Source organism: Vanrija pseudolonga, chromosome 1, assembly GCF_020906515.1.
Source record: "Vanrija pseudolonga chromosome 1, complete sequence".
In the NCBI taxonomy this organism is placed as follows: Eukaryota; Fungi; Basidiomycota; class Tremellomycetes; order Trichosporonales; family Trichosporonaceae; genus Vanrija; species Vanrija pseudolonga.
This window is the reverse complement of record NC_085849.1, coordinates 3,727,773-3,741,743: the sequence shown is the minus strand read 5'-3', so window position 1 is coordinate 3,741,743 and position 13,971 is coordinate 3,727,773. Positions and strand designations below refer to the sequence as shown.

The 13,971-nt window shown below is 62.9% G+C and overlaps 4 protein-coding genes across 4 annotated transcripts; 1 reads left to right on the top strand and 3 right to left on the bottom strand.

The window, feature by feature from the left end:
* Nucleotides 1-1,603: 1,603 nt before the first annotated feature.
* On the top strand, nt 1,604-3,835 carry CAN1_2 (Arginine permease CAN1; the record flags this gene model as incomplete). Its single annotated transcript, XM_062767881.1, has 4 exons — nt 1,604-2,144; nt 2,198-2,365; nt 2,407-2,694; nt 2,748-3,835. Exons 1-4 carry the CDS (start codon nt 2,000-2,002, stop codon nt 3,833-3,835), a joined length of 1,689 nt encoding a protein of 562 aa, XP_062623865.1. The 5' UTR covers nt 1,604-1,999.
* A 397-nt stretch (nt 3,836-4,232) lies between these two features.
* On the bottom strand, nt 4,233-4,940 carry HSP12 (heat shock protein). The gene is made up of 3 exons (XM_062767880.1): nt 4,592-4,940; nt 4,393-4,534; nt 4,233-4,336 (listed from the first exon to the last, which is right to left on the bottom strand). The coding sequence occupies exons 1-3, from the start codon at nt 4,766-4,768 to the stop codon at nt 4,305-4,307; spliced, it is 351 nt and encodes a 116-aa protein (XP_062623864.1). The 5' UTR covers nt 4,769-4,940; the 3' UTR covers nt 4,233-4,304.
* A 392-nt stretch (nt 4,941-5,332) lies between these two features.
* On the bottom strand, nt 5,333-9,456 carry cdc10 (Start control protein cdc10). The gene is made up of 5 exons (XM_062767879.1): nt 9,320-9,456; nt 8,380-9,234; nt 6,473-8,335; nt 5,879-6,417; nt 5,333-5,682 (listed from the first exon to the last, which is right to left on the bottom strand). The coding sequence occupies exons 2-5, from the start codon at nt 8,909-8,911 to the stop codon at nt 5,575-5,577; spliced, it is 3,042 nt and encodes a 1,013-aa protein (XP_062623863.1). The 5' UTR covers nt 8,912-9,234; nt 9,320-9,456; the 3' UTR covers nt 5,333-5,574.
* Nucleotides 9,457-9,998: 542 nt separating this feature from the next.
* LOC62_01G001387 (uncharacterized protein) lies at nt 9,999-12,353 on the bottom strand. The gene is made up of 3 exons (XM_062767878.1): nt 11,981-12,353; nt 11,502-11,920; nt 9,999-11,448 (listed from the first exon to the last, which is right to left on the bottom strand). The coding sequence occupies exons 1-3, from the start codon at nt 12,083-12,085 to the stop codon at nt 10,164-10,166; spliced, it is 1,809 nt and encodes a 602-aa protein (XP_062623862.1). The 5' UTR covers nt 12,086-12,353; the 3' UTR covers nt 9,999-10,163.
* Nucleotides 12,354-13,971: the final 1,618 nt, after the last annotated feature.

The window sequence follows — 13,971 nt, the reverse complement described above, 5'->3', positions numbered from 1 at the left end:
TGCATTAGGCTGGCACGTAGGTGACCTGGTTGTTGTCATGCGGCACGACGCATGGCGAAAGGGTTATTTTGATTTCGCTGCATGACGCAATTCGCTAGGAAATGTTGTGATTTGTGTGCTTTGTGTGTCAAGTCAGGCAATCGACAACCACCACAGCCAGGCAGGCAGGACATCTCCGACGTCGGCAACTTGGCGCGGCAGGCGTCAGCCAGCCGTCAGGCAGGCAGCGACTCTCGCTGCGCCCTGCGTGCTGGGCGGGTGCACGCCGCACGCGACTGCCCGCAGGCCATGGTCATGCAACCAGCTCACAGCAGCGCAGGCCTTCGGCAATGAGCCAGAGCCTCCTCTCTCGCGGGCGCCGCTATCGTGCCCACCAACGCCGGCGGCAGAGCTCGCACCCCCGCTGCCCAATCTAGAGCCAGGTCGCGCCGGACGCCGGAGGCCGGCGCACACTGGTCATGGCTGCTGTCAAAGGCGACACAGCAGCACGCGAGCACGACTTGGCTTGGCGGCGCTCGCTGCCGCCGCCACCTACCCAGGGGCGGCGTGCTCGCTTGTACCGCTACTCGACTTGGCCGCCTCAAGATGGCGCCATCGCATAGCCGAAAGACATGCTCAGACGTAGCCGGCGGTGGGGGGCATAGCCGATGGCCATGGCGACGGCTGGCTGGGCGGTTGGCTGGTGGAGCCTCGCCGAGGCAGCGCCGAGGGTAGCGAGTGGGTGCGTGGATACGTGGTTGCATGCGTGCTGCGAGCGAGCGCGCACGCCATTCCGCGAGTGCGGCATGTTGCCAGCGCCACCGCCCAAGCCAGCTCAAGCCATCGCTTCCCCACGTGGGCGGCCCAGCATGAGATACCGCGATAGCGTGCTCGTTGTTGTCTCAAGATAGCTCGAGTGGCATTTGTTCGTGGCGAAAGTGAACTGTCTGACCTGCTTATCTCGGCGTGTGCGAACGGTGTGTGTGTGACAAGGTATCTTTGTCGGTGACAACCGAGCCGTTGGTTGTGGAAACGTGCTGTACACATATAAGAGTGCCAGTGTCCATCCACCCACATGCTGCCAGATTGCCACGGTTATCGGGGACTACTTGGCGTCGTGTGTAGCAGCAGCAGTAGCAGCTCCACACGCTCCTACGCCTGCCCCGAAAACGAGGTCGCTGGTTCCTCAAGCCAACCAACCATAATGGTGCCTGCCTCTTGTTGGATCATGCAGCTGGAGCGTGCTTGTGCCAGATTGACGCTAGATTCAACCAGCTATGCACGCCCACACGCGCCGCCCAGCGTTGAGGGTCAGGAGCAATTCTCCCGCGGGAACATGACCCGAAAGATAGTCGAAGACTTTTCGAGCCCCACCTCGCCGCCCCACCCGCAGCCGCCGTCGCTGCCGCCCACCTCCCTCCCTCCCTCCCTCCCCTCCCCTCCCTCCCTCGCGAACAGTACGTACACCACCTCGCTGCAACTCTACAAGCCCTCGGCGGCCGGCCGTAACAGCCGTCGGCGTTGACCGAAGCACGGGAATATACATAGCCCAACAATGCACAAATGCACCACTCGAGAGACGAGAGACGAGCTAGACGGAGGACAGCCAGACACGAGACATACACTCACACACACGCAGAGACACAGATACGTACCCTCGACACCACCGCCCAGTGTCTCCTCCGACGGCGGCGTCGTCACTGGCACACATCTCCCACAGTTCAACAGTCGACTGTTCATCACCACGTCGATTGCGACGGGCGATAGTGCGGCCTTGGACAACGACGGCAATCAATCATCCAAACTAATCTTTCAAAATAATACTCTGTCCTCGTCGACAACGAGACGCTAGATTCGCGAGACTCGACTCGACCCCATCTCCCTTGTGAATCTCGCTCGTGGATCAACCCATACTGCTACTACTACTATTACCGACCCCGACCATCCGGTACACGTGTCCAGTACAAGAGCGCAGCACACATCGTCGGCACCGGCGCCGACGCCAGCACCCCGCGCCGCGATGGACCCTGCGCAGCCAACGAACGACTCGGGCGACTTGGGCGAGTCGGGGGAGAAACCTCCCTCAGTACTCTACGAGCCCTCCCCGGCGGGGGTGCGCGAGGAGCGGGCGCACGATGTGAACATTGACATTCACACGCAGCGATGTGAGTGCGAGTTTGTTTCAGGCGAAGGGCAATGCTGACACAGCACCACGAAGATGACGGCGTCCAGCGGCGTATGGAGCAACGGCACATCCAGATGATTGGCCTCGCGGGCACCATTGGCACGGGGCTGTTCCTCGGCTCGGGCATGGTGCTGCACAGAGCCGGCCCTGCCGGTGCCCTGCTTGCCTACACCATGTGCGGGACGTTGACCTATGCGATGAGTGAGTGTGTCCGCGGTGGCAGTGCTGACTCCTTCCCCCAGCCGCATGCCTCGGCGAGATGAGCACCTTTGCTCCAATATCTGGCGGCCACATCCACTTTGCCGAGCGCTGGCTGCACCCCTCGATGGGGTTTGCGGTCGGCTGGCAGATTGTGTTCACGACGTTTGTGGCCATCCCGACCGAGGTGATCGCGTCGTCCATCCTCATCAGCTTCTGGGACAAAAAGTTCACGCAGGCCCACCAGGCAGGCTACATGACCATGTTCATCGTCGTGTGCAGCATCATCAACCTGCTGGGTGTGAGATGGTTTGGCGAGTTTGAGTTTGCGTGTGAGTGGCAGCCAACAGCCGCGGCTATGTCGTGCACTGACCACCCACGCCAGTCGCCACAATGAAGATCATTCTCATCGTCGGACTGATCATCGCCGGCCTCGTCGTGTCCCTAGGCGGCGGGCCAAACCACGAGCGCATAGGCTTCAGGTACTGGAAAGACCCGGGCGCGTTCGTGCCCATGCTCTACCCGGGTGCCAAAGGCAAGTTCCTCGCATGGTTCACCAACGTCGTGACGGCCGGCTACTCTTTCGTCGGGATGGAGGCGGTCGCGATCGCCGCCGCAGAGGTCAAGAACCCGCGCGTGTCGATCCCGCGCGCCATCAAGCGCGTCTTTATCCGCATCGTGCTGTTCTACATCGTGTCCATCCTAGTCATTGGCATGCTCGTCCCCTCGACAGACCCCGACCTGCTGCGCAACCGCGGCACGGCCGCCTCGTCGCCGTTCGTCATTGCCTTCTCCCACGCCGGCATCAAGGTCCTCCCGTCGATTGTCAACGGCGGTGTGCTCTCCTCGGCCTTCTCGGCCACCTGCTCGGGCATCTACTCTGGCTCGCGCATCCTCTACTCGCTCGGGCTGCGCGGTATGGCCCCGCGCTTCGTGGCGTACACGACCAAGCGCGGGCTGCCCCTCGTCGCCGTGCTGATAACGTCCGTCTTCCTCACGCTGAGCTACATGGCGCTTGGGGCGGGGGCCGAGACGGCGCTCACCTGGCTGCTGGCGCTCACCTCACTCTCGGGCTTTATCGTGTGGGGCACAGTCGGCGCGACATATATTCGCTTCCGGCGCGGAATGGAAGTACAAGGCTTTGACCGTAGCACGCTGCGCTACGCCAACCCGCTGCAGCCGTTTCTGGCGTGGTGGGTGCTCGTGTGGGCGGTGCTGCTCGTGTTCCTGCAAGGCTGGCCAGTGTTCACGCGCGGCAACTGGAACACGACGGATTTCTTCATCTCGTACATCACCATCCCGGTGTTTGTGCTCTTGCTGGTGGGCTACACGATCGCGAAACGCCCACGGGCCATCAAGCTCAAGGACCTCGACTTTGTGTCCAACATTCCGACTGACGAGGAGACAGGGTACGAGGAGCCAAAGGCGCCCACGACGTGGTGGGGCAAGGTGCTGGGTTTTCTGTTCACATAGGGTTGGGTGCTGGGTTGTGTTGTGCATATACATTATCATATCGATGGGAATAGCCGCGACGGCCGTCTGTGCGTGGTGGGCAATGACGCGCCACGCCGAGATCCAGGGAGAGGAGGGGAGCGCGCGGCGCGCCGACCCTAGGTGCGCAGAGGGCGTGTCCTCCAGCTCCACGGCTGACGGGCGAGCGGAGCGGTTAGCGCCTCGAGGGAGGCACTACGCGGAACGAAGATAGATAGCTGGGTGTGCGCGGCACTGAGACACGGGTGGGTGGGTGGGCACGGCATGGCAGGGACATCGGCGGCACAGACAGCAGCACATTCTGGCAGCGTCGTATCGATGTCGGCGGGTGAGGCTGCAGCGATGTGAACAACAGCATGGCGTCGGCGGCAGGGCGCGGTATGTACATGGTGAACAACTGCATAACTTCATTCCGGCACTAAAACTAAAGAAAGACTAGACAAGAGTCGATTTAGACGTCGCGGTTGGTGTTGTTGCCCGAGACTGTGTCGTGTCAGTGTACTGCCTTGTGGTGCTTGTGGCACATCGCGCCGACTCACCGGCGTCACCGGCCTTCTGGGCAAGCGACTTCTCCTGCTGGGGCTGAACGGCAGAGGCGACCGAGTCGACGGCGGAGGCGACGGCGTCGCTCGCCTGCTCGAGGTACGTCTTCTGCGAGTCGGGCTTGACGGCAGCTGCGGCCTGTGTGCGAGTCGCGCGTCAGCACGGCGAGCGGACAAGGCTGGGGGCAACACTTACCTTGTCGGTGAGAGACTGGCGTCCGGCGTCGGCCATGTTTGCTATTTGTTGTTGTGTGGTGGGGGTGGTAGTAGAAAAGAGGAGAGAGTGTTGATGTTGTGAAGACAAGAGGCGGACCACACCCCGCCTTATATATCCTTCTTGGGGGCCACAGCAACCCGCCACGACTCGTGCCATGACGACATGCCATGCTCACGGCCGCTCACCCTCGTGCGTGCTCGTACATCATCGCTCGCTCGTGCGTGCGTCTTTCGTGCGCAGCAGCGCAGCGAGGTGGTCACTTGATGATGATGATGGCGAGCCACGGCGACCCGCCCGCCAGCTCGTGCCATTGTGCCATTGATTGTGGAGCGGGCGGGCGCCATATGCCACTTGTCTCGTCCGTCGCCGCTGCCCCTTGTACCTTGAGTCTTCCCTCTTTCAATGACATCATGGGCTGCTGCAGCCTGCCTTGCTCGGCCTTTCGCGCTGGTCCCTCCGTCCCCATCTGCCCTGTCGGATGCAAACCTCCTGCAAGGCCGCGCGTTTCAGTGTGTGTGCATGGGGTTTCTGTGCGTTGCCCGCGGGTCCGGGCAGGCAGGTGTATGACCAGAGCAAGCCGAGTGAACGCGCAAGCCGTGCCATGCGCCATGCCAGCCAGTGCCACGCTGTGTGACTGCCGAGCGAGCCGGCGAGCCCGCTGTCCGTGCACCCAGCCACCAGCCCCCCCCCGCCCGCCCATGACGTCAGTGCCTCCATGACGTCAAAGTTATACATTTCGACAAAACACAACGCACTCCTTGTCACCACCGCCCCTTCCACCCTTCCACGCCGAGACAGAATCCCTACTACAGTATCAGCCTGAACGCACAGACCATCGTAGTCGTCGTCATGGAGACCTATGAATACTCCGGGGCCGGCGACTGCGGCCCTGCACGCCGCACACGTCACGTGGAGCCATCTCCACCCACGCCGAGACTAGGCCGCCTCGGCCGCCGCCCGCCCTAGGCCACCGTCGGCGCATCCCGCAAACGCTGCACAACGCCGGCTATGCGTGTCAGGTCAATGGCCGGGCCGTCGCTCTCGACCGCTGTCATGAGACCATCCAGCATCTGCAGCACGTGTCAGCTCGTCGTCGCCCTGATTTCCAAGCAAAGGTACACGCGGAGGGGGGGGGCGGGTGTCGGTCGTGACGACCGACACCAGATCCAGGTGGTCGTCGACTCCACCAATTCACTACCGCGTGGCATTGACTTGGACAATGCCGCCGCACCCTATAATTCCCCGCATGCACACAAAAACACTCACGTCATCGACTTGGTCCACCGACACCTTGGCGCATACCGCGATAACCTTGCGGTACTTGACAGCTCGGTCCGCGCTGTCACCCTCAAGGTCCGAGGCCCGTTCCTCGAGGAGCTTGGCCACGCGGTCCTCCCACGCAGCCAATCGCCGCAGCTTGACAAGCGCCCCGGGATCACCGGACGCAGGCAGTGCCGGATCGCTAACGTGTGCGTCGGATGGTGCGTCATTGCTGTCCGAGATACCAGGCAGAGAGGGAGGCAACATTTCAAAGGCAGGCGGCAATGACGCTTCGGTCCGCAATGGTGTCCGGCCAGTCCACTCGCCCACGGGCTTCTCGAGTGCGCGTCGACCATTGTCGACTCGCTCTGCTTGTTGCTCAAGTGTGCCCAGACGGGTCCGAGCAGTCTCGACCTGTTGTCTTCGCTCTGCCAACGTCCGAGTCGCAACGCGCACAGACTTCTCGACGCCATTGAGCGACTCGATGTGCTTCTCCATCTCCTCGTCGAATGTTCTGTTGACGTCTTCGAACAGGGCCGAGATGTCTGAAGGGTCAGCAAACGCCACCCTGCTTTGCACCCAGCCTTTTGTTTGACTCACTCTTCAGGACGTCCGCGCTTCGCCTCTCTGGTCGCTTGACGTCGTTCTTGAGCCCTCCAAGTGTCGCTTCGTTGGTTGACACGGCCAGGGCCTCGACCTCGACACCAAAGTCAACAGGACGGAGACCGAGCTTGTTGGCCTTGGTCTTGTCGCCACCAGCGTCGAGCAAGAGGTTGACAAGAGGCTTGGAGCCCATGCGCGCGGCAGTGTTGAGCGCCGTGTCACCACGCACGTCCTGCAAATCGACGAGGCGCTTGAGAGAGATCGTGTTGGGGGCAGGGGCGGTGCCGCTGCTTGTGCCGTTCTCTGTCTTTGGCGCGGCCGTGTCCGCGGGGCTCGGTTCACCGGACGTGGCGCTCGGGGTGGCCGCGGCAGCAGCAGCCAGGCTGCGCTCCTTGGTCTGCTCCTTGGCGACCCACTCGAGCACCGCAGCCATGTAGCCTCGCGCGTACGCGGCACGACCCTTGAGACCAGCTGACAGCGCAATGTGGTGAATCACAGAGCAGTACGCGTGGTCGAGGGTACGAATCGACGGTCCCAGGAGCTGGTCGAGCAGCTGGGAGAAGGTACCTGCTTCGGCATGGTTGGTCGTCAGGACCGAGCGGATCAATGGCGTCTCGCCAGAGTAGTTGCCGCGGTGAATGTCGGCTCCCAGCTCGATCAACTGTGCGATCACACCCATCCTAGCCAGGGCACAGGCCCAGTGCAGCGCCGTGTGGCCCTGCTCGTCGATGACCATGTCGACGTCCCAATCGGGACGCTCACCAGGCGCGAGCTCAAAGGCCGCACGGACGTCGACCTCCTGGCCATCGCCCTGAAACAGGGACAGAAGCTGCTGCCTGCGACGGTGACTAGCCGTGCTGAGCCGAGGCTTGAACGGCTTGCTGGAGAGACGGAATGACGCTGGGAGAGGGGGCTTGTCGCGAACATCCTCATCGTCGTCCTCTTCCGTCTCGCCAGGCCCGCTCTCCTGCGGCTCTTCCTCTGGGATTGTCGGCTGACCGTCGACGCGATGACGCTTGGCCGGTGGCGCGGCGACATCTGAGGCAAAGGACGAGCCGCCCGGTGCCGAGCCAGAGATACCATGGGGCTGGCCATACGAGTCGATGTACACATCGCTTTGTGGCGGCGGAAGGCCGGGCACTGGGTGACGACCAGGGCCAGCGCCGCCGCCGCCGCCGCCGTGACCGTTGATCGTGGCGGCAGGACCAAGGCCCTGGGGAACCCCACTTGGGATCGGCATGGGCCCAATGTCAAGCGGCGGTGCAGGCTCCAGACGACGAGGCTGGTGCTCCGGCGTGTAGCCCATGGGCGGCATGCCAGGATGCGACGGATGCCTCTGGTGGCCGCCATGGTGCTGAGGAGGAGGGCCTTGGGGCGGCATGGGGGGCGGGCCTCCGCCCATGTGGTGCGGGGGTGGGGGGCCATGTTGCATGTGCTGAGGAGGCTGGGGTTGCCCCGGGGCATAGAACATGTGCCCGCCCTGCGGCTGCTGCGGGTGCTGCCCTGGGGGAGGGTAGAGCATCTGCGGCTGCCCATGCTGGTCGTAGCCTCCGTGAGGGGGCATCGGCTGCTGGACAAACTGTGGCGGGGGAGGTGGTGGGACATTGCCAGTGTGCGCGTACGGCGAGATCATGCGGCCAGTCGCGCTGCCAGCCGACCCGGGCACGATACCCGCTCCGCCGCCCGCACCAGGCGTCTTGGCCGTCGGCGTCGAGCTCCCACCGCGCATAGGCAGCGCGGGCGGCCCAGTGGGCGGGGGCACAAAGTCGAAGATTGGCGCGACATACTGGAGTACGCCGTACTGCTCGGCGAGGATGCGTCCACGTTCCAGGGGAATCCACGTACCCTGGTACTTGCCATCTGAAACGTCAGCAAACATGCGAGTTCGTCATGTTAACACGTACAGCCGCCCTGAACCTTTTCGTGCATCTGGGTCTGCACTTGTTTTTCGAGAATCTTGGTGCGCACGCTCTTGCTGATGCCGGCGACCTTGAGGATCTGCGTCGCGTTGACCCACGAGTCGGACATGCGGCGCATGACTGAGATGTTGCGGATCATGGCCTCGAACACTGGGATCTGCGAGTACGCGCTCGCGTAGACCTTGACCTGGCCTGGTCCGCCGACGTCCTCCTGCGGCACCTGGCCGGGCCGCGCGCCCATGACCGCCTGGAACACATTGTGCTGGCTGTGCTGCGGGGTGTGGGTGCGCGAGTGGGGCGGTGGTGGGCCGGGCGGCATGTGATGCCCTGGGGGTGGGCCGCCGTGCTGGGAGTGTTGCGAGTGCACCGAGTGGACCGAGTGCTGCGACCCGCTCCGTTGATGGTGTGGCTGGTGAGGAGGCATGGGCACTCCGTGTCCGCTCATCTGGCGGGCATGGCCGGCCCCCGGAGGCGGGCCAGGTGCTGGCCCACCTGGGTATCCGCCTTGCTGCTGCATTATGCTGCTGTGAGCCGGATGTGGGAAGCCCAAGGCGTGGTGAAGGTAGCCTGTCGGCGTGTCTGTCCGCTGGCCCTGTTGTTGGGCTCGGGGAAGTAGGGAAGGTGGTGGATGTTGTTGTTGCGAATGACGGGTGATGGGTGTTTGTTGTGGACTCGCGGATGAGAACTGTCCCTGGCTTGCCGTGGCCTGTATCCGATTCCTATGCAAAGAGTCGAGTACTCGTTCAATCCGTCATGCACAGATGCAAGTCGTCTGCGTCGGTCGTCGTGAGCCTTGTGGTGTTGTGCCTCGGGTCAAAGCCGACAAAGATGAGCAGCCACCTTTTGCGGGTTAGAGGCTTGCGCGACGGCGGCGTGCGTGGGGGGCGGGGCGTCGCTGATCCAAAGCAACGCGCGTGTAACCCACCTTTTGGCGCGTAGTAAACTAGGCTTGTTGTTCGAATGCAAGATACCCTCGAGCACTTGATTGTGTAGATGCTAGTGTCTGGCGCGTGGTGCTGAAAGATGACGCGTTGATGTTGCCTTGATGGACGCGGATGTGGTCTGGCAAAAGTGACTGATGTCGTGTTTGTGGGTGTCCGGCGAGCCCGCGACGACGAGGGAAACGCGGCGGCGGTCATGCTGCTGCTGCAAGACTCGTCGTCGGCGGCGTCTGGCGTCTCACGCGTTTTGCTTCCGTCCGGCCAGCCAGCCGTGACTCCCACCCCACGGTTCGTGGCGGCAGTGGCGTGGCATTTTCCCATGTGGCGGTAGTCAGGGACACACGAGCCAGACACGACACCGTGCTGCTGCTGCTGCGACACGACACGCTCATGACACTCTCGTGTCAGTCGGTCCGTCCGTCTCGAACCGCACACGCGCATGCCGCCGCCTCCCCCTCAGCCACGCTTTCCACGGGGCCGGCCACGGACGGGATCGACTATGCATAGCTGAGACGCAATTCATCCTCACACGATGCAACGACAACCTCTGCAACCTCTCTTCTTGCATCCCAATCAAGTTGGCCATGAACCGCGGCAACCATTTGACAGTCAGTCACCTGATAGTCACACTTTCACGCATTCTCAAGGCTTTACTTCTTTCATCACATTGTACCGAAGAGACCGAGGGTGTATGAGAGAGAGAGAGGTAGAGAGGAGTCACGGTGACGCGCCAGCGCGAACCGACTGGGCCTTTGGAGAGTAAGTAGTAGGGGGTTTAAAATATAAAAAGTACAGTACATCAACATGGCTCCTCGTAGTCATAGGTGTTTAGATGCCACCGTAGGCGTCCTCGTCATGCGTGGGGAGGCGGCTGGGGGCACCAGAGGGGGAGTCGGCGATGAGCATACTCGGGGTAGAGGGCAGAGGGCGACCGGTGCGACCGGGCTGGTTGCGGTCCAGGCCGTCGTGAGGCGAAAGGGATGGCAAAGCGGTGCGCTCGCTCATCGGCGTGGGGACTTCACGCAGGGGCGAGAGGGGCTGTCCGTGCTGGTACGGGGCGTGGAAGGGAGGCGAAGGCGCCGACGTGGGGAGACGGACAGGAGCGGGAGAGGCGAGGCCGGAGGTGGGGCTCATGACCTGCTCAATGCCAGCAGCCGAGGCGACCTCCTGGTACATGCGGCGGGTCTCCTGCTCCTCGTCAGACGGAGGGTGAGCAGGGGCCGATGCGTCGATGGGCATGAGAGGCGACATGGGGCGGAGAGTGGGTAACGGGGCCGGAGCGGGCGAGGGCAGAGAGACAGGCTCGGGGAGAGGCGAAGCGTACGAGATCTGAGAACCGCGGGTCGGGACACCGGCCCACTCGCCAGGAGAAGCAGCAGTGCGAGGGCTGTACGGGTCGCCCTCGGCGTAAGGAACCATACCGCGAGGAGCAGCGAGCTCATCATCGGCGTAGCGGTCGTCGGCGTACATCTCGGCAGCGGCAATCTCGTCATAGGTCTCGGGAGCGTCGGGGCGGCCAAGAGGAACGGGGGCAGGGCCAGGGGCCTGGTAGTGAGCACCAGGGCCGACAAGCTGACGGGGACCAGAGTTGGGCGAAGTGTTGGAGTACTGCTGCTGGTGAGCGTACTCGTCGTCGAAGGGGCTGCCGTGGTCGATGAGCTGGCCGTACTGCTGCTGAGGGTACTGAGGGCCCGAGGGGACGCGGTTGGCATCCACACCGTAGGCAGCAGCAACAGGGGCGACGTCAGGGTAAGGTCCGTAGTTTCTGCCAGCACCGTAGCCGGCCATGCCTGGGCTGTTGTACTCGGTGTTGGGGCGGGGGGTGCCGTCGGCGTAGAAGCCGTTCTGGCGAGCCAGAGCAAGGGCGCGGTTCGAGCCGATAGCAGCGGCGGGGGCGCCACCGTAGAAGTCCTCGTCAGAGTTCTTCTCAAAGTCCCTGTCGCTGTGTCTAGGGAAGGGAGTAATGTCGTCGTTGTCCATCTTGGCCCAAGGGTTGTTCTGCTTGTAGTTGCGCGACTTGTACTTGCGGTAGATCCACCCGGCGAGTGCGCCAAGGATCACAAAGCCGACGAGCAGGCCAATAACGATACCGGCAATGGTGCCACCGGACATGCTGAAACGTCGTTAGCGTATCTCCATCATCGCCTTTGCACGTCATCTACCTACCCCGAGGACGAGCCGTTGTTAGCAGCGGCAGCGGAGGCCGACGACGACGCAGAGCTCGAAGGTGATGACAAAGTCGTGGACGAACGCGATGTGGTCGACTGCGACTGGGTAATGGTTTTGACGTTGTTGGCCGATGAAGGAGGCGGCGCATAAGTCTGCACAGTTGGCACCTTGGGGGTCGTAGTAGTCGTGGTAGTGGGCGTCGCGACGGCCTGCGTCGTCGACGGGGTGACAGAGCTCTGCGCGACCGGGGTGCCCGAGGAAGGGGCGGCAGACGCCGAGATGGCAACAGGCGGCTGGCGGGCCGGGGCAGTCGTCGGAGCAGGCGCCGGCTGCTGGAGAGGGGTACCGGCAACGGGCGCACCTGGCTCGCCCGCCTTGCCGCTGTTACCAGCAGGCGTAGGAGCAGGCTGGGTTTTCTGTCAAAGGTGTCAGCGGGAGGTGATGGGACAATCAATGCGCCAAGCCACCACACATACTTGGGCGGCAGCTCTGAGCGACGACTGGTACGAGGCTACCTCGTCCGGGGTGAGACGCTTGTCCTTAGGCAAGCCCCTGGGCAGCATCTGGATGTCGATAAGCATTGTGGATGTCGGCAGTGCGTTGCGGCGTGTGCGGGGAAAAGGGGATGGCAGGCCGAGGACGGGGGGGCGGTCGTGGGCGTTGCGCGGGGGGGTGAACGGTCGCGTCAAGCGGCGAACGTGTTGTTGTGGTGGCGAGTGGGTTGCCGTGTGGTGGTTTACAACGAGTGTCGGGGGGGGGGGGGGGGTGGTCTAGACGGAGCCTGCCGTCTATGAAGGGAGGATGTCGAGGGTTTGCTGGTTGTCGCTTCAAGGCCTAAGATTGACGATGAGTGATGAGCAATGAGCAAAGGATGGCGGCGACGACGAGGAAAGAAGGACGTGGTGGTGGTGGTCGGCGAGCGCGGGGGGTTGGGAGGGAAGGTAGGGTCAGGGGTCTGGTCTGCAGTGATGGTGCCGTCAATAGCGCTAAGGGACGCCCTGGCCCCTCGCTGCACAAGCTGTACAAGGTGGACCACATCGCGGAAACAGGGGTGCTTGGGGGTCTACCACTTTTGGCATGGCGCAGTGGCGTCCTGGCGTCTGGGCGTGGTCCGGCGCGGCGCGCTGGTCAGGCGAGGGAGGATGGATGCATGCAGTACATGATGCATTGATGCGGCTCTTGCTCGCTCGACTGGTGGGTGTCGTGTTGTCCAGGCCGGCGTGCGCGCGCGTCAGGATACTTTCGCCCCGGCGGGATCCCGAGGGAGTGCCATTCTGACCCAAAGGGCACTGCCGTTGCAGTAAATCGGAAACCCCTTGCATGTCACATAAAACAGGGCTCAGGCGACAGACCGACCGACCGACCCATCGCGCGGCGACACAAGCATACAGCCAGCTGCCCCAGCGCGCGATCTCCCCGGTCTGTTGCGCGCAAGTAACGGGGTAGACTACGATCTTAAGGGACGCAACAAGCTTTGCCGTCCCGCGAGTTGGGATGCCTGTCCACAGTATGTTTGTTTGGTTTGCACCGGCTCCCCTTGGTGCAGCAGAGTAAAGTGCTGCGGCTTGCTCTTGTGCCGCGGCGACGACGACGACGACGACGACGACGACGACGACGACGACAGCGATCACAAGTACGTAGGTTTGTGTTGTTGCTGCATGCGAGTTGTTGCTTGCTTGAAGACGAACGCGACCAGAGTAAGACAAGACAGCCAGCGTGCTAGGGTGGCCGGTGGACGCGTCGTGGTCAGCAGCAGCGCGGCGCGGCAGACGCGAATGACCCTGCACCACCCCCGATTTCTGACCTGTCCCGCTCCGCCAAATTATTGCTTCTTCCGAGCACGGCCAGCGTGCCGCACAAATGCTTGGCCATGTTGACCATGTTGACTGACACTTGTGGCAGTGACGGGGGATGCATGTGGAACTGTTGCTGCTGGTCGCTACTAGTGCTCAATGCATGTACACTGCGTTGGTTGCGAGGCGACGAGCCCAACACTGCGCGCGCAGGGTCACCACCAAAACCTGACGACGCGTGCGCCCGCAAGCGCGTTGGCCTGCGTGGGCCATGGGCCAAGAAATAAGCTGCGTGCCTGGACCCGGCAACCAGTCGACTTGTTTGTGGCCATCTGGCCGCCGCCAGCAACAGGCAGGCTACACCGTTTGACACTGAAACGGCGGACGGATGCGTCATACGCCATGTGCCGCCATGGCTGCACCGCTCTCGCGACTGCGCTCACTCGCCGGGCCGGCGATGGACGTGGAACGCTGGAACTTGAACTCCCTCCCTCGCCAGCGCCTCCCGGCCGCCACTCATCTCGAGCAGACGCCGTTAATAGAAACGTTTCACCGGCCAGCGAACGAACGGCTTGGCGAGTTGCAGTCGCCGTTGGGCGTAAGGTCAACTGGGCCAGGCCGGCCGGTGCTAGATGGCATGCATGCGTCCACGCCACAGTCAGCTTGCTTGCATG